The 24,420-nt window shown below is 28.9% G+C and overlaps 1 protein-coding gene and 1 long non-coding RNA gene across 51 annotated transcripts in view; one reads left to right on the top strand and one right to left on the bottom strand.

Moving 5' to 3' along the window:
- Positions 1-24,420, bottom strand: part of LOC126895470 (obscurin) — an 80,457-nt gene that overhangs the window by 12,418 nt on the left and 43,619 nt on the right. For 4 of the 50 annotated variants that reach the window (XM_050667388.1, XM_050667336.1, XM_050667340.1 and 1 more), the window contains 26 exons: positions 23,944-24,165; positions 23,544-23,630; positions 23,141-23,383; positions 22,932-23,073; positions 22,478-22,662; positions 21,700-21,942; positions 20,813-21,224; positions 20,454-20,741; positions 19,385-19,669; positions 19,153-19,328; positions 18,750-19,037; positions 17,883-17,972; positions 17,590-17,691; positions 16,212-17,502; positions 14,817-15,131; positions 12,367-14,291; positions 12,033-12,138; positions 4,437-5,215; positions 4,263-4,371; positions 4,065-4,182; positions 3,628-4,003; positions 3,161-3,566; positions 2,914-3,089; positions 2,502-2,857; positions 409-653; positions 31-338 (listed from right to left, as the gene is read on the bottom strand). In XM_050667388.1, the coding sequence (XP_050523345.1) occupies positions 31-338; positions 409-653; positions 2,502-2,857; positions 2,914-3,089; positions 3,161-3,566; positions 3,628-4,003; positions 4,065-4,182; positions 4,263-4,371; positions 4,437-5,215; positions 12,033-12,138; positions 12,367-14,291; positions 14,817-15,131; positions 16,212-17,502; positions 17,590-17,691; positions 17,883-17,972; positions 18,750-19,037; positions 19,153-19,328; positions 19,385-19,669; positions 20,454-20,741; positions 20,813-21,224; positions 21,700-21,942; positions 22,478-22,662; positions 22,932-23,073; positions 23,141-23,383; positions 23,544-23,630; positions 23,944-24,165 (9,273 nt within the window). Of the gene's footprint in view, positions 1-30; positions 339-408; positions 654-2,501; positions 2,858-2,913; positions 3,090-3,160; positions 3,567-3,627; positions 4,004-4,064; positions 4,183-4,262; positions 4,372-4,436; positions 5,216-12,032; positions 12,139-12,366; positions 14,292-14,396; positions 14,607-14,816; positions 15,132-15,371; positions 15,477-16,211; positions 17,503-17,589; positions 17,692-17,882; positions 17,973-18,749; positions 19,038-19,152; positions 19,329-19,384; positions 19,670-20,453; positions 20,742-20,812; positions 21,225-21,699; positions 21,943-22,477; positions 22,663-22,931; positions 23,074-23,140; positions 23,384-23,543; positions 23,631-23,943; positions 24,166-24,420 lie in introns of all 50 variants that reach the window. The other 46 variants (XM_050667339.1, XM_050667341.1, XM_050667338.1 and 43 more) reach the window with 45 other exon arrangements.
- LOC126895475 (uncharacterized) lies at positions 15,210-16,411 on the top strand. Its single transcript, XR_007701663.1, has 3 exons — positions 15,210-15,266; positions 16,107-16,211; positions 16,317-16,411. It is a non-coding gene; the product is annotated as an uncharacterized LOC126895475 (long non-coding RNA).

The raw sequence follows: 24,420 nt of genomic DNA, 5'->3' as shown, positions 1-24,420 counted from the left end.
TTTTAAATTAATTGCAAAAACAAATCATACTGTCAAATAGAATGCTTGCTTCACAGTATGCTTCGCCATGGGGATTGAAAATTCGTAATTTATATCGACCAGAATCAATAAGAGAATCAGCATGTAAAATTTTTAATCGAAGTAATCCGTTATCTTCCTTTTCCATTCTTATACGCTCAGTTTCGTACAGCCTATTTGTATCGAAGAACCATTCATATTCGGGCTCTGGCCATCCAGTAGCGCATGCAGTGAACTTTGCAGTCATACCATCATAAATTTCACAATCTCCAATTTTTTTCATAAATGACGGAGGTTCTAGTTTTCTAGACTTATCAATACTAAAATAAATTAAAGTACATAGTTATCAATTAATATAACAATTATTTTATCAAGTTAATTAAACATTACATCTTTGGAGCTATTGAAAGTTGAGCTTCGCAAGTAGCTGTTCCATCTCTATTAGTAGCTATACAGCTATAAAGACCTACATCATCTTCTTCTACACAATGAACTGATAGACTACAAACCTCTCCATCGCGACGTATTTTATATTTATTACAATTGTTTAGCTGATGACCATTTTTGTGCCACAAAATTGTTGGAGAAGGTACTCCAGTGACTCTTGCATGAAATTTAGCATCTCTGTTCAATAGCTAAATTGTTTTAAATATTTGTAATTTAAATAACTATATAAATTTATATATAAACTAAAAATTGTTAACTATTAAACCCGATTAAACTGAACTTACAAATTAATCGTTAATTATTTATACAACTTCTCCCTGTCAGAAAATTTTTTTTTTACGATTGGCACATTTAATATCTTTTTTTTACGAAAATACAATTCATAAGATTTATGTTTATATTTATATATATATTAATATTGATATGTAGAATATTTTCAGTGAAAAATTTTAATCTTGATCTACGTAGTACAATCTTAAAAATGTAAAACTATGCTATCTACTGTATGGTAGTTGGTTACACTATCTTGTTTAAAAGATAATTTCAAATTTTTTGAAGAAAATAAGAATTATCTTATTAACATAATTTTTTTAGTTTTATCAGCGCAATTATATCTTATTATCGTCGTATGAAACTTAAATTCCTAAAAAGTTTTTTTTATTATAGTTAGAATATATTTTTATATTATTAACAATATAGGTCAATTTCTAACTTACAAGGGAGATCATGGTGATGGGATCGCCAATTTTCAAAAAAATGATATGAATCTAATCTAAATTGAATATAAAGTTGTATAACTTTGAATTTTTTTAAACGGAAAAAATGACTTACACAGACAAATAACCATTTGAACTACCTTAAATAGCCTTTTTTATCCTCTCACCGTCGTAGTAACCTGTGAGTTAATTGGTAACGCACGAGTCTGAAGTGCTTGAAGTACGAGGTTCGAATCCCTTACTCTTTGCATTTTTTTAATATATTCATAAAACATTTAAAAAATATTGTCACAATATTTTTTTTTGTAATATTTTAGAAATATACCTTTAAAATATTGTGAGAATGTAATATTCGCTGCCAAAGTATATTCTGAGAACATTGTGAGAATATTTCAAAATATTCTGGTTATATTCTAGAAATATTTTAATATCAAAATTAAATATTCTAGGAATATTCTAGAAATATTTCATTGCTATGTGGGCAGGGACGCTGTAAGTTATAGTTACGGCTCTGATGAGTAAAATAAAAAGACTATTTAACTTGTATACAAATTGCAGAATTAAGTGGAAAAACTCCTGATGATATAATTTAAATAGTTATCATGGAAAATATTCCTTTTGGATACCTTGCACTGTTTTAAATTTGCATGGATTAAGTCAAAATCATTATGAAAAAAATACTCCAGATATTTTTCTATCTTTTAGATGTAATTAATTGATTGAGTATTTTTAATTAACTATAATGTATGTAGTTAAGTACTTAGGATATTAATATAAGATAATTAGTTGTTTTTTTCCTAATTTAATTTACAATTTTTAATAAAAATCATATCATTATTATATTTTTTTGAGATATTTCACTCAAAAACATATAACAAATATTTATGTTTATAATTATAAACATAAACTTTTTACCTCCTTTCTTAGAAAACATTGCTTGTGTTAGAGAAAACAGAAAAACCAATCCCAGCGTATTGGAATCGCACACCTAAGTAGGTGTATTATGAATTATTCAATGAGCTAGATTAACCAAATACCCTTTTATTTTCTCTTATATTGATTAAACTTGAATCTTGATTAATCAAATAATCATTTAAAATATAATGAAATTTATTTTGATTTGTTAAGGTTTATATAGGAGTTGTCCATTTATTCGTGACTTTGGAGGTTGTAAAACTTAAATTGTAAAATTTAAATTTTCTTGTTAAATCATCAGATGAAAATTTATTTTTTAAGTACGAAAACTTCAGTTTTTCAATTCATTTCATAAAAATTAATTCCTCAACAAGTAATTGGTCTATAGTCTTATTGTATACACACCTGTTGATTGTGTGAAAAACGTTGTGTAAAAACAGGAGCTTGATAAAGTTTTCGTACACCAACTTGAGCATCAGATACGGCTGAACCAAGTTTGTTAACTAGTATGCAGGTATATTTTCCTGCATCTCCTGTATTTGTGTCTAGTATTTCAAGACCAACCTTATATCCATCGCAAGAAAAATGAATTCTATTACACGGCTGTAGTATTTTTCCATCTTTTATCCATTGAACATCTGGTATTGGGTTTCCTAGGAAAGGAGCTGATAATGACAATGAACTGCTTTCTTCAACAGTTGTATCTCTTAATTCATTTAAGAATAAGGGTAAAGTGTCTTTCACATTAGAGTTTGATTTTGCTTTAATAAAAAAAAAAATTTAATTAAAATTATTAATTACTAAGTAATTATATTACATGTAATTAAGACATTTGCTTCGGATGACGCTTTTCCATGAACATTTGAAGCAATAACAGAAATTTTTCCAGTAAGTACTGAAGTTGTTTTTTCAATTATGAGATGAATGCCATCTGGACTGCTTGTATGTTTAATTTTTTCACCATCAATGACTAATGGAACTCCATTTATAAACCTTATGTAGAACATAATTTAAAATATGTATATTGAAAATAAAATAATTTCTAATTTAAGTAGTTTTTTTACCATGCCAGTTCAGGTAATGGATATCCAGATAACTGAACTGAAAATCTTGCTGGAAATCCCTCAACAATTTTTGAATCTTTAAGTGGTATTATAAATTCTGGTACCTTTGAAGCTGGTATAACTGTAACTTCTATTGTTTCAGACGACTTTCCAAGATCATTTGATACTACTAATTCGTAAGTTCCAATATCCTCAAGTTTAGATTTTTCAACTGAAAGCGCTATATGACCATTTGGTAGCATTATAAAGTCTATACGTGGACATGGATAAAGAAGGTGTCCATCTTTGTACCACTTAACTAAAGGTGCTGGGTAAGCAGCGTATTGTGCTTCTATTTTTAATGTATCTCCCTCCGTTACTACAATAGTTTTTGAATGTTTTATTATTACTGGTGACTTTGGTGTTTCTAAATAACAAAGATAAATAATTACTTAAATAAAAATATAAAAATTTTAAATCACTTTTACCATTTACGACTAATGCAGTGTTAGTTGTACTTTTCCCAAAGTCATTAACTGCAATTATTTTATAAGCACCACAATCACCTGGTTCTACTTTATCAATTTTTAATAAAATAGTTCCATCTGGATTTGATTCTATTTTTAAATGTTTATGTTCATCACTATCATCTGAATTTTCTTCTTTTAGTTCTTCGCCATCTTTGTACCACTTAACGGAAGGGCGAGGACTTCCAATGAGACTTGCTTGAATTTCAAGTGGACAACCTTCAACTGCTTCGGTAATTCGTTCAAATGGTTTCACGAAAGATGGCATAATTTGGGCCATTGTTAATTTAGATATTGTTTCTGCCTCTCCAACCATGTTTACAGCTTTAACAGAAAACTGAAATATTTTTGAAATAAGATAAGTATTTCTTTTAAATAAAAAATAATAAAATATTTACACTTCCAACGTCCACTTCACTGAAATGATCAATAGTAAGAACACTTTTAACTTGTCCTTCTTCATTAGTATGTATAGACATTCTGAGATTGGGAATAATAACTTCATTATTTTTATACCTAAAATAAAAGAAACCAACTAGGTAAGAATAATTTGTATAAAATATAAAGATATATTTTGTTTTAAACAATGTACTAACCAAGTCACTTTTGGTTTTGGAACACCATTAACTCTTACGCTTAACTGAACTTCTTCATATTCTTGTATTGTTTTATCTTCCAGTAATTTAACAAAAGAAGGGATTTCAGCTAAAAATAATAATACAGTAATTAAAGTATTTGAATTGTATAAATTTATTTAATGAAGTATTTACTATGAAGTTTAAGATGTGCTGTAGCAGTAGTTTCGCCTACTTTATTCCAAGCTTTAACAGTGTATTCTCCAGATTCTTCTGGTTCTACATCACCAATAATTATTTTAAATTTCGAAATTTTTTCTTCTAGTTCTTCAGAAATGAGTTCTACATTTTTCCGATCAGATAAATCTTTTCCATTAACTGTCCAAATAATTTTAGGTCTAGGTACAGCTTTTATAATTGCTTCAAATATAGCTTCCATCGACGGAATAACTGTAATATCTTTAAATCCTTCAATTTCTGGCCGCATAACAATATCTAACCGTGCACTACATTCAGCAAAATCAAATTTATTTTTCGCTTTTACAAGGTAAACACCAGTATCACTGAGTTCTGAAGAGGGAATAGTCATTGTGAAAGTACATTCTTTAAGACCGTTAGCTATTTCTATAAAATTAACCGAGTAGTTTGCATTAACTTCTTTGCCATTGCATGTCCACTCAACATCAGGTATAGGGTCTGCTAAAACTGTTAATGCCCATGTCACTTTTTGGCCTTTTTCAACTTCAAGATCTTTTAAAGGTTTTTTAATTTTTGGTCCACGAAGAAGTTCTACATCTTGTACAACTAAATTAGCAGATTTCATCGTTTCTCCCACCTCATTCGTCAGTTTACAACAGTATGACCCAGAATCCGCTACTCTTAAATCCGTTAATATAAGTTTATAGCATTCTTCATCATTCGATTCTATTATTTGAATATTTCTTGTTTTTGATAATTCATTTCCATCTTTGAACCTAGTAAAAAAAAAAAAATAAGTTAAATATATTTTATATAAAGTTTTTTGTATAGGGTATGGGTTTGATCAAAATTTAAAAAGATTTTTTAGTAAAACTTATTTAAATAAAATATTGATAAATATAAAAATTAAATAAATATTAGTTAACTTTTAATTAATATTTATAATTGGTAGCGCAATGGGGTTGAGAAACAGTGTGGACGTGGTATAGTTGGAAAAAGTATAGATGATATCTGACAATGATTAAAATCACTATCGTAAAAAATGTTCCGATGAAAATTTGTAGATACTGTTTAATTTAAGAAATCGTAGATTAATCTATAAGCAAAATGAACTTAAATTTCTTCATTTATATCTAGATTAAATTTGAAAAATGTCTACTTTTTACTCGAATATTTCTAAATTTAAACCCCCTTTCTATAAAAGGAAATAGCAAAAAAAAATGTTCGAATTAAAGGAGTAAATTTAAAATGTTTAGAAGAAAAAAATTTTGTTCCATACATTTTTCAAAAAGTTATTGCAATTTAAAGGTGAAAATATAAAATCGAAAAATTTGCCCTGTGTTCTTTTGTCTTTGTTTACTCTCTTCTCACTACACCACAACTCCATTACTATCAGTCTTTGTTATGAAGTTACACAATCTATTACTTTCACTCTTATAAGTTATATAATGATTTCCCTCTTTTTAAAATAAATATTAATCATAGAAAAATCATATGATACTTTAAAATCCAAGATTCTTTCTCCACCCTCATTCTTTCCACTAAAACAATACCCTCCATGAACTCTTTCATATCCTCTCCTCTCATTACTGACATATTCATTTATATCTCCACCTATCGCCGCATCCTCGTTATCAAGTATTCCTTGCATTACCTCATCCATCTCTCTCCAAAAACCTTCTTTGTCTATTTCATCACATCCTACTTATGCTGCATAGGTATTATCTACATTCAACACTTGTTCCTCGAATGTTAAATTTACGATTATAACTCTGTCACTTTTTTAAACTACTTCTACCACTTTATGCCTCCTCCGACTCTAACTGCTTTATTTCCTCTCAGCTGTTGTCAAATTTTGCAGAAGTAAGGCACGGTGTGCCTGTTGTGGTGCTAACGATCATATGGCCACCGATTGCCCTAATAAAGACAACTCTACCCCATCATGCTTACATTGCAAAGGATCCCATGAGGCTACAGATCGCTCATGTCCTGAATGGTCCCGTCAAAAGGAGATTAAGAAAATCATGGCTGTTGAAAACATTTTTAAATTTAAGAATAACATTGTTAATAAATCTAAAACTTTTTCGAATAGTGTTTCAAGCAATGCAAATATTATAAATAACGCCAGTGCTCCACAAAACCCTATATCTATAGAATCTTTTCCGAGCTTGACACAATCATTCCCCAAAAAAAGTAAAAATAAGTATCATGGGAATAAAAACAGTGTCCAAACTATCAACCCGCATTTTGTCTCTAATAATAGTAATGATTGGTCTTCTCCCAATGGTTCGTTTCTCGAATACATGTCCACTAACTCCTATGCTCAACCTGCTGAGAAATCCTGGATCACTTCTTTGGCTAATTAACTCTCTTCAGCTGTATACAATATTCCTTCCTCTACATTATCATCCCCCTCAACCCCTAATCAATTAATTGAGTCTCACATCCTTAATTTTCTCTCTTTATCATCTAATAACAGTTTGCAGTAACTTCCTCATCTCATCACATTTTATCATCATTATTGTTTTATTTTATTTATTTATTTTTTTTCTTACTCATAGTTTCTGAAATTTTTAAACTACTCTCCAATAACTCCATTATTGCAGGAGATTTTAATGGTCATCATTCTGCCTCGGGTTCACTAAACTCCAATTATAGAGACAATATTATTCACTCAACTATCAGTCAGCATAATTTATGTATTCTGAACACAGGCGCTCCAACTAGAGCTAACCGGCCACCGTTCCCGGATACTGTTGTTGACCTAACAATATGCTCCCCTAATATTTCCTTGTCCTCTTCTTGGTATGTTTTGGGTGATCCTCACGGTAGCGACCACTATCCTATTGTAACAAGTATTTTTATACAGCTCACTCAGAGTATGGGTCGTTTTAACTGTGACTCCAATGTTTCAGATAACTTAAGGTTTAATTTAGACTTAGCAGATTGGATCTCTTTCTCTCTAATTTTCTCTACCTTACTCGAATCTTGGTCTGAATCCACTTCCCCTACAACAAATTATAACAATTTTGTTGATATCCTAACAAAAGCAGCAAAACTTTCAATCTCGCGTAAGCGTTCGAACAATATAGGTTTTAGCCATTCTCCTCCTTGGTGGAACTCAACCTGCACCACTGCAGTTAAAATGCGCTCCATTCATTTCAGAAAATACAGATCCTCAGGTTCTCTTCATGACTTTATAATATATCAAAAATCAAAATTCTAAAAAAGGAAAAAAAAAACTCTTGGTTAAATTTATGCAGCAATCTACACCCTTCAACGTCCATCTCTGAATTTTGGACCATAGCTAAAAAATTCAAAAACTGGATAAATCGTCCTTCTTACACCACCAACAATGACTGGTTTGACGACTTTTGTAATAGAATTGCACCTCCTTACGTTCCTGCTCCTGACGAACTTGAATTACATTTTTCAGACAATTTAGTAAATAATAGTAATAATAGCTTCCTTTCCTCTCCTTTCAGTCGTCACGAACTGTCCTTTGCTATCTCTTCAAGGAAATCTGCTGCTGCTGGCTTGGATAATATTTCTCCTTTTTTTTTTAAACATCTTCCAATAAAAGCCTTTGATATTCTTTTAACTATCTTAAACAATTTATGGATTAACAATATCATTCCTGAGTCTTGGAAGTACTTCAAAGTAATTCCTATCCCTAAAAGTGGTGCTGCTACTAACGCATACCGTCCAATTGCCCTTTCATCCGCCTTCTACAAATTTATGCTAAAAACCCGTCTGGATTGGTATCTTGAATCCAACACCCTACTATCTTCTAACATGTTTGGTTTTCGACGTGGACTGGGCACAATGGAATGCCTATCCTCTCTTGTTGGTCCCGTGTACCATTCGTTTTGTAACCGCCAATTTACAACAGCCGTCTTTGTTGACGTTCGCGGTGCATTTGACTCTGTTAACATCCCTCTTCTTGTTACACGTCTACTCTCCATCAACATTCATATATCGGTGTGCAAATTTATCTTTTCTTTATTTAAATGCCACCTCCTTCACTTTAAATTGCCGTTTGGTCCCTATTACCAACGGTTGGGTTCAGTCCTATTTTATTTAACATATATACTGCTGATATAAGCAAATCACTCACATCTAATAATTTCTCTAGTTTACTTTACGCCGATGATATAGTTATTTTCTCTTCCCATAGTTCACTCCAGGTTACTGTATCGAATATAAATAATGCACTCCAGATCCTCTCCTCTGTACTCCAGCTTTCCTATTTTGAATCTGCTCCAGAAAAAAGCAAAGCTATAATATTTACTAGAAAACACATCCTACAACACCCTTCAATTTTGCTTGATGGAGTTAGCTTATCCTTCTCTGATTGTGTTACTTACCTCGGACTCAAATTGGATCAGAAACTCCGCTGGATGCCTCACTTTAAGTACCTCATCTCTTCCATATCACGCTGGTCTAATCTTCTACGTTCTATTGCAGGCACCTGGTGGGGCTCCCACCCCTCCTCACTCTTACTTATTTTTAAGGCTCTTATCCGTTCTAAAGTTGACTATGGTTCCTTTTTATACGCCTCAGCTTCCACTGTTCATCGTAAAAATATCAATTCTCTACTCGCTGCTTGTTTACGCACAATTATAGGTGCAGTTTACTCTACCCCTAATATGAGTTTAGAAGTTGAATGTGTATGCCCTCCAATTGAAATTCGATCTCGTTACTTAGCCCATAAATTCCTTTTAAAACAGATATCCAGTCCTGCCAAGTTAATATTTCATTGTTTTCATTCACTAAGCTCACTTTGGCAATATGTACCCAAAACTCTTCCTCTACTAGCCTCAATTTCTACTACCTTGATTCCTTACCTTAATTCCATAATTACCTCAATCAATCGCCTACTAATATACGATATTCCATTTCATGCACTTACTCATTTTCCAAAAATTCACTTAAATCATCTATTTCTTTCTTATAGCAAGCTTCAATTACAATCTCTCCCAACTAATGTCGTCAATTATCTTTTTGATGAACTCATTTCCTCTCATTTTGCTAACTATTGCCTCATATTCACTGACGGCTCAGTTTATACTAATTCCGCCGGCTTTTCCTTTTTTATTCCTACTCTAAACATGAATTTCTCAGATAATCTCCCTTCAAAAGCTTGTTCATTTACCACCGAATCTTATGCGATATCCTCGGCTCTCGAATTCGTGAAATCGCTCAATATAATAAATGTTCTGATTGTCTCGGATTCACTGTCAGTTTTATCATCTCTTTCCTCAGTTCCTTTTAAAAAAAGTAGATCCTTCCTCATAATGAAAATTAAAGCCTTAATTTATAGTCTTTATTAAATGGACATCAATGTTGAATTTTTATGGTGCCCCAGTCATGTCGGAATATCTGGCAATGAGATAGCAGACCATCTAGCTAAACTGACTAACTCCTTCAACAGAGCACCTATCCTAAAAATTCCCTCTTCCGATCTCCTTTCCTCTTTTCTTCCAACTATTAATAAAGCATGGCAAGATAAATGGTCAAATTTTTCTTTAGCTAACTGGCATAAATCTATAGTTCCAACTATCCCTAAACGTCCTTGGTTTTACAACCTCCCTCTGTCCCGTTTCCATATTATATCTTCTTTCCGTCATAGATTTGGTCATAATCGGTTACCTAATCATGCCTTTAACATGTCTCTAAACCATTCCCCCTTTTTTTTTCTTTTGTATAGTCTTAGTTCTATTGTATAGTCTTAGTTTCTATTGTATAGTTTTATCTTAATCGTTTAGCTATAATAATACTTCTGTATTGAAAGCTAATAATAAAAAAAAAAAATGATAAGTAAAAACAACAAACATCTATATAAAAAAAAATTATATTGATATGTTCATTTTTGAAAAAGTTAGAGCACATTTTAGTAAAAAAAATTGAAAAAATTAGCGATTTTTAAATTTGTAATTTTTTTGCAGGTTTCCCCCATTTATGGGAAACGAGGGAATTTTTTTCAATTTTTAAGGTTAATGTCTTTGACTAGATACGATTTGTGATCTTTTGACGTATCGTTGAAAGAAATCCGTTCGATGAGAGCTGAGAAAAAGTGGTAACAGACACAAAAAAAAAAAAAAACACATCATAGTAAAACCAATACCTTCTCAGCTTCGCATCGAAGCTAAAAAAAGTATTTACATATAAAAAAAAAATTGTTTTAAATTAATACTGATTTTGATTATTAATATGTTAAAAATAAGGAAAATGACATATTTAACCTATTTTTTTAATCGTTTAAAGTTGATTTTTGTGAATGTTTATAATAAAAAAAATTAATTTATTTTATTATAACTTTTAGCTCAATTGACAAGTTTGAAATTGACATCATTAAATAAAAAATTTTATGAGAATTAAAAAAATTGTATTGTTAAGATTAATATGCAGTTAGGAAGTTTTATAAATACTATTTATAGTAAATTTATCAGAATAGCTCAATATTTTTTTTTGCATTTTTATCGTAATAGTAATCATTTCCTAATAACTTTTGGAGTTTAAAAAGATTCTACAATTGAAATATTCAGAACTTAATTAATTTTAATGATTTACTTTAACTAAATGAATCAATCAAAACAGAGTTGTCAAAAAGATTTACTCAATTGAGCGTATTATAAAATTTGATTATAATTGTAAAAATCCATTATTAATTCGTTTTAATATTTACTGAATACTCTATATAATTACAAAAAAAGATTTAAAATCGATTTACTAAGTATGCATTGATACTTGATTTATATTTTATATACGATAACTTAACTTTCCATGAATACAAAAAACGAGTATTTGATACAAATTTTTGAAACTTTCTGTATTAAAAGGAATTTTTTATAAAACTTTCATTAACCATCATTACATCATTTTAGGAAAGTATATTTATAGCAAATATACTATATACTATAAAATACAATAATCTAAAATATGTATTTTTTGGGTTCATTACTATTTTATAATTACACAATAAAATCATAAAAATTTTTTTTTCAAAGTTCCTGAATTTATTATAAAATTGTAAGAAATTTAAAATTGTTCATTTAGTTAAATGTAATTATTTTGAGTAAGTTATTTAAAAAAAAATTATATTATTACAAAATAAGAAGATTTTAACAAAAATTGATCTCTTAGTATACAATTCCATTATTGTCTCATTTTTTAATTATTAAAGTTATAATATATTATACTCTTAAATTTAAATACGCAAACTCATTAATTGTTTAACTTTATATGTTATGTAAGGTTTTAATATATAATAACATCAAAATAAAACAGTACTAAAAATAAAACTAGTATTTATTACGAATTTTTAATATTCTCCCGTATATTTTATGTAAAAATAATTTATCCGTCATTTTAATATCATATATATAAGAGGATTATTGCAATGAACCCTTTTATTTTATATGAGCAAAAGTCATTAGCTATATCAATGATTTATAACGATTAAAATGTAGAGCAAGAACAAAAAAATTTTAATTTTTAAGTTATAAAAAAAACTATGCTTGTCTAAATTAATTTTAAAAAGTTTACAATAGGAGTTTTAACTTAAAATATATAAATTATTCATTATTTTACCATTTTACTTCTGGTTTTGGTGCTCCACGAAACTTAACTTCAAACGCATGAGATAAAGATTCAAATGTTTCAGTGTCATCCATACCGGAAATAAATTTAGGAGCAACTAAAAAATATTTGAAAAAATAAATTTTAAATTAAAAAACCTTTAAACATTGAAAAAACCAAAAACAAAAAAAAAATGTCCAAAATAATTAAAAACAGGTAGGCAATAAAAAAAATTTGAATTAGTAAAGAAAAAAAAACACAGAAGACCATCACAATTAATGCTTCAAAACAAACAATGTACATAAAAACATTACTTCAACAGTACATTATCAGATAGATTATATACCTCGATTTCTGTACTCTCCCCTAGAATATTCCGGAAACTCATTACATAATTCAGTGTTTTGTTGAGAAATATATTTTTTATCAGCTATTTCACTATCGTCAAAAGACGATAAATTACTCAGAGTATTATCTCTTAAAAACCTTTTAAGTTTTTTTGAATCAAGTTTTGTATTCTCACTTTTATCATCTGTAGAATCGAATCGAGATATTGAACCACGTTTTGGTTTATCAGTATCATCTACAGAGGTTAATCTGGACAATGGTTTTTTCTGTGAAAGCTCACTTTTATCATCTGTAGAATCAATTCGAGATATTGAACCACGTTGTGTTTTTTCTTTTTCATCTACAGAAGTTAATCTGGATAATGGTTCGGTTTGTGTTTTCTCACTTTTATCATCTGTAGAATCGAATCTAGATATTGAACCACGTTTAGATTTATCAGTGTCATCTACAGAGGTGAATCTGGACAATGGTTTTTTCTGTGAAAGCTCACTTTTATCATCTGTAGAATCAATTCGAGATATTGAACCACGTTGTGTTTTTTCTTTTTCATCTACAGAAGTTAATCTGGATAATGGTTCGGTTTGTGTTTTTTCATTTTTATCATCTGTAGAATCGAATCGAGATATTGAACCACGTTTTAGTTTATCAGTATCATCTACAGAGGTTAATCTGGACAATGGTTTTTTCTGTGAAAGCTCACTTTTATCATCTGTAGAATCAATTCGAGATATTGAACCACGTTTTGGTTTATCAGTATCATCTACAGAGGTTAATCTGGACAATGGTTTTTTCTGTGAAAGCTCACTTTTATCATCTGTAGAATCGGATCGAGATATTGAACCACGTTTTGGTTTATCAGTTTCTACTACAGAGGTTAATCTGGACAATGGTTCTTTTTGTGTTTTTTCACTTTTATCACCTGTAGAATCGAATCTAGATATTGAACCACGTTTAGATTTATCAGTGTCATCTACAGAGGTGTATCTGGATAATGGTTTTTTCTGTGAAAGCTCACTTTTATCATCTGTAGAATCAATTCGAGATATTGAACCACCTTTTGGTTTATCAGTATCATCTACAGAGGTTAATCTGGACAATGGTTTTTTCTGTGAAAGCTCACTTTTATCATCTGTAGAATCAATTCGAGATATTGAACCACGTTGTGTTTTTTCTTTTTCATCTACAGAAGTTAATCTGGATAATGGTTCGGTTTGTGTTTTTTCATTTTTATCATCTGTAGAATCGAATCGAGATATTGAACCACGTTTTAGTTTATCAGTATCATCTACAGAGGTTAATCTGGACAATGGTTTTTTCTGTGAAAGCTCACTTTTATCATCTGTAGAATCAATTCGAGATATTGAACCACGTTGTGTTTTTTCTTTTTCATCTACAGAAGTTAATCTGGATAATGGTTCGGTTTGTGTTTTTTCATTTTTATCATCTGTAGAATCGAATCGAGATATTGAACCACGTTTTAGTTTATCAGTATCATCTACAGAGGTTAATCTGGACAATGGTTTTTTCTGTGAAAGCTCACTTTTATCATCTGTAGAATCAATTCGAGATATTGAATCACGTTTTGGTTTATCAGTTTCATCTACAGAGGTTAATCTGGACAATGATTTTTTCTGTGAAAGCTCACTTTTATCATCTGTAGAATCAATTCGAGATATTGAACCACGTTGTGTTTTTTCTTTTTCATCTACAGAAGTTAATCTGGATAATGGTTCGGTTTGTGTTTTTTCATTTTTATCATCTGTAGAATCGAATCGAGATATTGAACCACGTTTTAGTTTATCAGTATCATCTACAGAGGTTAATCTGGACAATGGTTTTTTCTGTGAAAGCTCACTTTTATCATCTGTAGAATCAATCCGTGATATTGAACCACGTTTTGGTTTATCAGTTTCATCTACAGAGGTTAATCTGGACAATGATTTTTTCTGTGAAAGCCCACTTTTATCATCGGTAGAATCAAATCGAGATATTGAACCACGTTTTGGTTTATCAGTTTCTACTACAGAGGTTAATCTGGACAATGGTTCTTTTTGTGTTTTTTCACTTTTATCACCTGTAGAATCGAATCTAGATATTGAACCACGTTTAGATTTATCAGTGTCATCTACAGAGGTGTATCTGGATAATGGTTTTTTCTGTGAAAGCTCACTTTTATCATCTGTAGAATCAATTCGAGATATTGAACCACCTTTTGGTTTATCAGTATCATCTACAGAGGTGTATCTGGATAATGGTTTTTTCTGTGAAAGCTCACTTTTATCATCTGTAGAATCAATTCGAGATATTGAACCACCTTGTGTTTTTTCTTTTTCATCTACAGAAGTTAATCTGGATAATGGTTCGGTTTGTGTTTTTTCATTTTTATCATCTGTAGAATCGAATCGAGATATTGAACCACGTTTTAGTTTATCAGTATCATCTACAGAGGTTAATCTGGACAATGGTTTTTTCTGTGAAAGCTCACTTTTATCATCTGTAGAATCAATTCGAGATATTGAACCACGTTGTGTTTTTTCTTTTTCATCTACAGAAGTTAATCTGGATAATGGTTCGGTTTGTGTTTTTTCATTTTTATCATCTGTAGAATCGAATCGAGATATTGAACCACGTTTTAGTTTATCAGTATCATCTACAGAGGTTAATCTGGACAATGGTTTTTTCTGTGAAAGCTCACTTTTATCATCTGTAGAATCAATTCGAGATATTGAACCACGTTGTGTTTTTTCTTTTTCATCTACAGAAGTTAATCTGGATAATGGTTCGGTTTGTGTTTTTTCATTTTNCAATGGTTCGGTTTGTGTTTTCTCACTTTTATCATCTGTAGAATCAATCCGTGATATTGAACCACGTTTTGGTTTATCAGTTTCATCTACAGAGGTTAATCTGGACAATGATTTTTTCTGTGAAAGCCCACTTTTATCATCGGTAGAATCAATTCGAGATATTGAACCACGTTTTGGTTTATCAGTTTCTACTACAGAGGTTAATCTGGACAATGGTTCTTTTTGTGTTGTCTCACTTTTATCATCTGTAGAATCAATCCGTGATATTGAACCACGTTTTGGTTTATCAGTTTCATCTACAGAGGTTAATCTGGACAATGATTTTTTCTGTGAAAGCCCACTTTTATCATCGGTAGAATCAATTCGAGATATTGAACCACGTTTTGGTTTATCAGTTTCTACTACAGAGGTTAATCTGGACAATGGTTCTTTTTGTGTTGTCTCACTTTTATCATCTGTAGAATCAATCCGTGATATTGAACCACGTTTTGGTTTATCAGTTTCTACTACAGAGGTTAATCTGGACAATGGTTCTTTTTGTGTTGTCTCACTTTTATCATCTGTAGAATCAATCCGTGATATTGAACCACGTTTTGGTTTATCAGTTTCTACTACAGAGGTTAATCTGGACAATGGTTCTTTTTGTGTTGTCTCACTTTTATCATCTGTAGAATCAATCCGTGATATTGAACCACGTTTTGGTTTATCAGTTTCTACTACAGAGGTTAATCTGGACAATGGTTCTTTTTGTGTTGTCTCACTTTTATCATCTGTAGAATCAATCCGTGATATTGAACCACGTTTTGGTTTATCAGTTTCTACTACAGAGGTTAATCTGGACAATGGTTCTTTTTGTGTTGTCTCACTTTTATCATCTGTAGAATCAATCCGTGATATTGAACCACGTTTTGGTTTATCAGTTTCTACTACAGAGGTTAATCTGGACAATGGTTCTTTTTGTGTTGTCTCACTTTTATCATCTGTAGAATCAATCCGTGATATTGAACCACGTTTTGGTTTATCAGTTTCTACTACAGAGGTTAATCTGGACAATGGTTCTTTTTGTGTTTTTTCACTTTTATCATCTGTAGAATCAATCCGTGATATTGAACCACGTTTTGGTTTATCAGTTTCATCTACAGAGGTTAATCTGGACAATGGTTCGGTTGGTGTTTTCTCACTTTTATCTTCTGTAGAATCGAATCGAGATATTGAACCACGTTTTGGTTTATCAGTTTCTACTACAGAGGTTAATCTGGACAATGGTTCGGTTTGTGTTTTTTCACTTTTATCTTCTGTAGAATCGAATCGAGTTAATGAACCACGTTTTGGTTTATCAGTTTCATCTACAGAGGTTAATCTGGACAATGATTTTTTCTGTGAAAGCCCACTTTTATCATCTGTAGAATCGAAGCGAGATATTGAATCAGGTTTAATATTTGATAATGATTCTTGTTTATAAAATGTATTGTTTTCGTCATCAGATGTTAATCTTGAATATGATTCCCTCTTGTTTTGTAATGTCTCATTTATTAATGAAAATTTTGAAATTGATCCTTGTTTTGGATATCGTACTAAGTCTTCTATATTTTCCGTTAAAGAAGAATGGTTTAAGTCTAAATTTTTTTCGGCAGTGGATGCATTTAAGTATGTTTTTTTATTTCTATTATCTTCATCTTCAGTTGAGGAATACCTTGAGAGTGATTGTCTTTGTAAAATTGTTAGTTGATCATCATATGATGATAATCTTGATATTGGTCTTCTACTTATTTTGACATTATAATCGGTAGAATACACTGATGATACTGTATATTTTTCTAAATCATCATTTTCCTGTTTTGAGTATTTTTTTGATAATTTTTCTATTAATGTCAACGTGTTATTATTTTCATTTTCATTCAGTGAGGATTCATCTATATCAATTTTTTTATTTTGTAATATATCTTCTAAATCGTTTCGTTGTTTTTTAACGCGCAAGAATAAATCATTTAAAGAACTATTATCTTCATCATCACTGTTTGGAGTGGATGTCATCCATGTTTTTTTTTTTACCTCTCCTTTTATAGTTTGAACATGTTCTTCGTTTTTCATTTTTTTATTATCAATTATCCAATATGGCTCTTCTTCTTCATCTGTTGCAGTGTGTATAGATATACCTCTATCTATTTTTATTGGTATTATTCTTTCATCTTTTGGTTCTTCGACAATACCATAATAACTTTTACTTTTGGATGAAGAATCTTCCCAACTTATTTCTACACAACTAAATTCTGTAGCTTGATTATTCATAATTAATACACTTTTTTCAGTTTTTAAGAAGTTATCACCATCTGTAAACGTGACAATAGGAGTATCGATGTTAAATCTATAATGTTTTTGTTGCCAATAACGATAATTCTGAAAATACAAATATCTACCTGTTATTTGTGATGTTCTAATAGTTTTCATGTCTTCTTTTTTTAGAAATTCTGAACAGCTTTCAGAAATACTGCTTGTGTTCATATCACATGATGATAACACTAACAAATATAATTACTTTCAATTTAACATTTATGTATGTCATTTTGAAAATATTAATTTTTAATTGAAGCTTTTAGTTATCATACATATAGAATTATTTTTTACTACATTATACAAATTATTGTTGATTTCTACACTAATTTGTACATTACCGTTCCTAATTACAAAATTGTATTATATTAATACATACCTTTATGCTGATTGCTAACAGTTTCACCCACTTCTTTTTTATCTTGCTTTGCTTTGTTTTCATCATCTTGATAATCGGTTAAATGTTTGGCTGTGATTTGAGAAATGCATGCGAGTTATATTCAAGGTGATATGATAAGGTTAACTTAAAATTTAGATGGAGGAAACAATCATATAAATCATTGGTATCGTGCAAAAAAAATACCAGGTACTTAAGACTAAATTTTATTTCCACGAATAAACCAATTTAGTTTGATAAAGAATAAATAATTATTTTGAATATTAATAAATTATGTTAATATTTATTTGAAAAAATAATTATTAAATAAGTAAACATCTCAATAATTTTTGAAAATACAAAATAAAATAATAGAACCAAACGAAAATTGGTAGTTCCTAAGGATTTAGGTGATAAATTTTGATTAAACATAAATTTTAAAAGTAGGTTTTTTTTTTAAGGAATAGAAAAACCAAAAATAATTTTATGTATTGCAATGAAATTATGAGAAAAAATTAAATATGCATAGGAAATAGGAATTTTATTCGTATAGGAATTTTATTATTTAGAAAGTATATTGAACTTACAAAGAATAATGATTTATTATTATATAATTTAACATTTTTAGAAATTTTTTACACAAAAATAGCGATGTATTTTCAAAATATATCCTAAGGAGAATTTTTTTAATTTAAAAATGTATGAATTTCAGTCAAATTATTTTTAAGTAAATTTTTTAGAAACTTATTTTTATTTTTAAGTAAATATTATAATAACTAATAAAAAAGGAATTTTTTTGAATTATTTTTTTCGTCATATTTTCTTATTTTTACTTAAAATAGTTTAAAATTATGTTAATTGAAAATTTACCTAAAACATTAACTATGCTCTTAGTGACAGCTGTTCCCATTTCATTGGTTGCTCTAACTTCGTATTCTCCGCCGTCTTCAAATTTCACCAAATTAACAGTTAAACTAAAGTTTTCAACCCTCTTTGTATCCCTCGATATCTTAATATGTGCACCACTACGGACTTCTTTACCATCCTTATACCATTTTATTTCCGGAGGCGGACTACCATAACAGGTTACTTGTAGTTTAAGTAAACCACCTTCTGCTATATCCAAATCTTTTAAGCCATTTTTAAATGTAGGTTGAGCTAAAAATTATACATTTTATTTGGTTATTGTATTTGTATATCTCACAAAATTTTATCATGATATATATATTTCTAAAACAAATTATCAATTATTAATATATAAATTTTATCTTACACATTACAGTAAGAGTTGCTTCAGAATCATACGAGCCAATTTCATTAGTAGCCCTACATTTATATTTCCCAGACAACTTTGTTTTAGCCTCTTTAATGATCAATTTATAATTATTTCCATCTTCAACACAAGTGAACTCTGTTGTAGTTTCTGTTATTTCTTCTTCTTCGCGAAACCTAATAGAAATGTTTCTTAAGAATATAATTACATACATAAATTTAGGAGTACTTACCATTTCACAGTCGGTTTTGGATATGCGTTAAGCTGCACTGTAAATTCTACATCTGTATCACCTTCAATTGTCTTAGTATCTTTCAAGGGAATTTTAAAAATCGGTGGACATTTTACAAACAATTTCCCTTCACTAGTGTTGGATCCTGATTCATTACTTATTTCACACGTATATTTACCAGAATCTTGCCTAGTTATATTACATATTAATAACGTGTGCACATCCCCTTCGGTATTTGTTTTGAAATGTGTATTTTCAGGAATAATTAATTCATCATTGAAATACCTACAATTTTAAATTAATATTCATTATCATAAGAGTTAAATTAAAGTATATAAATATAAAGTTATAGCATTTTTAAATTGAAAATTAAAAATCGAAAATCGAAAATTTTAACACCAAAATAGTGTTTTTTTAACTACGGCAACCGTTTACATGCAGAAGATAAAGTGTCGGGACAAATTTTTTTTTTTCATTTTATAGTACATAAAATAAGCTTTAATTTGATATATGTTTAAAGGACGCAGTATTTCCGGAACATTTTCAAAAATTAAGTTGAAAAAGTTAGTTTTTGTAAAAAAGTTGCAATTTTAAATCCCCCCCCATGAGCAGGTTAAGTGTTAAATTTTCAAAAAAATTATATCAAATGAAAGGAAAATATCTAAGGTTTTAGTTTAAAAAAAAATTATGTTGATTTGTTGATTTTTGAAAAAGTTATGGAAGTTTTAAGAAAAAAAAGTGAAAAAAATGACAAAATTTGTCGATTTTTAAATTTGTAATTTTTTTGGATATTTCCCCCATTTGCGGGGAACGAGGGAAAATTTTTAAATTTTTAAGGGTAATGTCTTCAACTAGATACAATTTGTGATCTTTTGACGTATTGTTAAAAGAAATCGGTCCAGTGAGAGCTGAGAAAATGTAGTGACAGACACAAAAAAATAAATAAACACATCATGGTAAAATTAATACCTTCTCAGCTTCGCATCGAAGCTAAAATAAATATTTAGAATCTATGACAAAAATATAGCATATCTTAAAGTATTTTGAAAATAATATTTATAAATATTACCATTTTACTTGGGGAGCTGGGTCTCCTTCTACTCTGACACTAAGTGACACATAGTCTCCTTCAAAAGTTTCTACTTCCTTAGCTAAAGCACCAATGAATTGAGGAGGCATTTTTAGGTTCACCTGACAAGCATCTGATATTTGGCTGAACTGATTTGAAGCAACCACAGAATATAAACCAGCATCCTCCATTTTGGTATTCAAAATAATTAGAGTATAAGTACCAGATACTTCATCAGTTACATATTTTATTTTATTTGATTTTTTAATAGTTTTACTATCTTTATACCTTGAAAATGAAAAATATTTTATATATAATAATTTTATTGAGTTATAATCATTATTATAAATATAACATACCATTGAACAATTGGTTTAGGTGACGCTTCTATTTCTACAGTCAACGAAATATCTTTTCCAGTAACGCCATCGTAATCCAATAAATTTTTTTTGAATTTCGGAGCAGCTTTAATTGATAGATTCACTATTTCAGATTCTGTTCCAACTTCATTTTGGGCAATGATTTGATATTCTCCTTCGTCATCAACTTCGACATTTTTTATCACTATTGATGAAGTATTTTCTTCAAACATTGTTTTTATTCTTGTGCTTTTTTGTATTTTTTCGCCATTTTTTAGCCAAACTACATCCGGTTCTGGATCGCCATAAACTTTAGCTTCTAAAATTGCAGTGCTGTGTATTTTAGTCTCAAATTCTTTTACTTCTGTAATAATTTTTGGAGCACAAGGTAAATTTCTTTCTTTGACAACGCCTAAAAAAATAATAATAAATTTTGAATTAATTTTTTAGACAAAAATAAGATTTTTTTGAGAAATATCCACTAAAATAAGTTAAAAAGATATTTTAAAGATTTGAAACTCAATATTTTGATATTTAAATTGCAGGTATTATTTATTACGTTAATTGTATTTTTGACGTTTAGAAAAAATATAATAAAACTTTATTCTATCAATTATACATTACCTAAAGTAAAATATTCAAAGAAAATTGTTTAAAGATAGTTTTGGTATTACGTATGTCGTTTAAAAAATAATTCTATCCTTTTTATGTAAAAATTTATAAAGTTCAAAAATAGTAAAAAATTAAAAATTAAAATAAGCAAAATTAATTTGATTGATTTGATTTTAATATATTTTACAACATTTTTTTTTTTTTAATTGATAATTTATCTTAAATATCAAAATAATCCATTAACTACAAGGTATTCATAAATATGAGATTTTCACCTTGCACATTTAATTCAGCACTACATGAAATCTTTCCGTGTGATGTTGAAGCAATACATGTATATAACCCTGCGTCTTCCGGTTTTACATTTTGAAATACCAAAGCTAAAGAATCTTCATCATCCTTAAATAACACTTTGAATCTTTCTTCTGGATTGAAAGCCTTTCCATTCTTTAACCAAGTAAATTTTGGGGCTATATCTGGAGTATGATTTTCGATCCGTGTCCATAAATCTTTTTCATCTAATAATATTATATTATTTGACATCATTATTTAAATGAAAAATAATAAAAATAATTTATTTTGAATACAAATAGGAATAAAGAATATACAATTTTTTATTCCTACAGTTGACAATAACATTCTGCGATGAAATTAATGGTCAAAGTATTAGCTCCAATTTTTTTAAATGTTTAATATTTAAATTGGATCTACAATTTAATATTATTTAAATATTGCAAACAATTCATCGTAGCCATAACTACAACATCTTGATGGAAATTTTACAAATAGATTTTTGAAACAAATTTTTCTTACTTAACATGGAATGTATGCAAACTTAAATGAGCATTACCAACTTTATAAAAACGTATTAACAAAAATAAAGAAAGGGGTTTACAATATTATTTCCGAGAGCTAAGTTCTCAATTTATGTCTATTATTTAATACAAAATAATCAACAAATTAAGTAATGATAAATTTATTTATTTAATGTTTAAAACGGTTAGGTTACATTTGTTGCAGTAAAAATATTTGTAAATATAAATATTAACTTACTAGTTACAGATACCACACATGAACAAGAGTCTTCTGAGTATTTGTTACTGGCTACAACTTTATATTCTCCTGCATCTTCTGGTTTGACATTGGGTATTACTATTTCATACATACCCATTTCTTTATTGACTTCCAATATTTGTATTCTTTCATTGCTTTGAGAGAGTTCTACATCACCTTTGTAACTAAATATAATTTATAACACACGTTCTATTTAAACAAAGTAACAATTTAATAATGTACATTTTGATTTGTTTATATCTTTACATACAAGGCAGGTTGATGTGAATTAAAATGTATAAGAGTACTTAAAATTTAATAAATAAATAATTTTGGTGAAAATTAAGTAGTGCAAGAATAATTCTTCTATGTTAATCTATGAAGGTGGTAAAAAATATTTTTTAAATTTGCCATTGATTAAAAATAATATTTGAACACTTTTTTTAAAACATACAATTTCAACTTTGGAGCTGGACTCCCTTTAATCTCTATCATAAATCTTGCATGAGTATTTTCTAAAAGTTCGGCGTCGGAAAGTTTCACAGTAAATAGTGGTGCATTTGCTTTAGCTCTAGCTTTCTTTTCATTGGCAGTAACTATTTAAAAACACATTAGACTAACATTTAATATTTACTACAATTTTTAAGGATTTTAATGAATTACTATTTTCGACAAACAATTGAGCAGTACTAGTTGATGTCCCGACATCATTTTCAGCTTTAATCGTATAGGTTCCTGAATCTGATTCTATTACTTTATTTATTTGCAATTTATATACATTATTTTCTTTATCTCCTGTAATAGAAACTCTATGAGATATACTATTTGGCAAAGGCATATTATTCTTTAGCCATGTTACGGTTATAGCTCCTTCTATTTGGCATTCAAAAACAGCATTTTCTCCAGCTGAAATTGTTAACATATAGAATTATAAACATTTTTTTTTTCAAAAATAATCAAATATTTTATTTAAAGCATTAAGTAGGAAAAAAGCAATGTTATAAGCCCATTAATTTATAATCCTAAGCGCATTCTATTTTGTAAACTATCACATGACTTTTATCACCTTCAAGAGAAGATTCATTATTGACTGAACGTTCAGATTTATATTCACCCTTGACATCCCACCATTCTTTATTCTCTTCAAATATACCTTTTATTAAATATAAAATGTTAACATTTATAATTATATAACCTAATGGATACAGATACTGTATATTTACTATATATATTTTAATCTAAACTGTATAAATTATAAATAAATAAATATACATATATACAAATAATTAAATTTAAAAATTTATGTAATTTATCTAATCGTGAAAAGTTATTATTATAGTATTATTATTATTATTATTATTATTATTATTATTGTTAAAAAAAAAGTATTTTTATAAAGATATAAAAATTTTATTGAGAAATCTAACTAGTGATGTAACCCTATATATTTTGAAAATATAACTAACCTCCATGGTTTGTTCCTTTAATATTTGTGTGGAAATAAGGTTTTGAAACGCCTGGTATATACTTGAGCGGTTCTTCTTCAATAACTTCTTCAGCAGGTGATGGTGATCTTTCAGGAGAAAGAGGAGGATCCATTTTAGTAATAGGGGGATCAGTAACAATAAGTTCTTCGGGTTTTTCTTCTATAGTTTTTTCATCAATTACAGGTTCTTGTGTTAATACTACTAAAATATTATATTTTTCTATAATTAAGAAATATTGTCAAACATCATAATGAAATAAGGATATTTCATAAAGATGCATAGGCGCTAATTGAAAGGAGTTTTGAAAGAGTGTAGTCTTTAGGATTTTTGGTAATTGTGGTATTATGGAAGTTCTAAAATTGTGCATACTTTTTTAAATCAATATCTTATTATAACTATTCACTGTCAAAAATGATCCGAAATTCCCACTTATCAATATTATACTTATAATATATA

Source organism: Daktulosphaira vitifoliae, unplaced genomic scaffold (genome assembly GCF_025091365.1).
Source record: "Daktulosphaira vitifoliae isolate Bord-2020 unplaced genomic scaffold, ASM2509136v1 Scaffold_1, whole genome shotgun sequence".
NCBI classification, from domain to species: domain Eukaryota; kingdom Metazoa; phylum Arthropoda; class Insecta; order Hemiptera; family Phylloxeridae; genus Daktulosphaira; species Daktulosphaira vitifoliae.
This window is presented reverse-complemented; position numbering and strand designations above follow the sequence as displayed.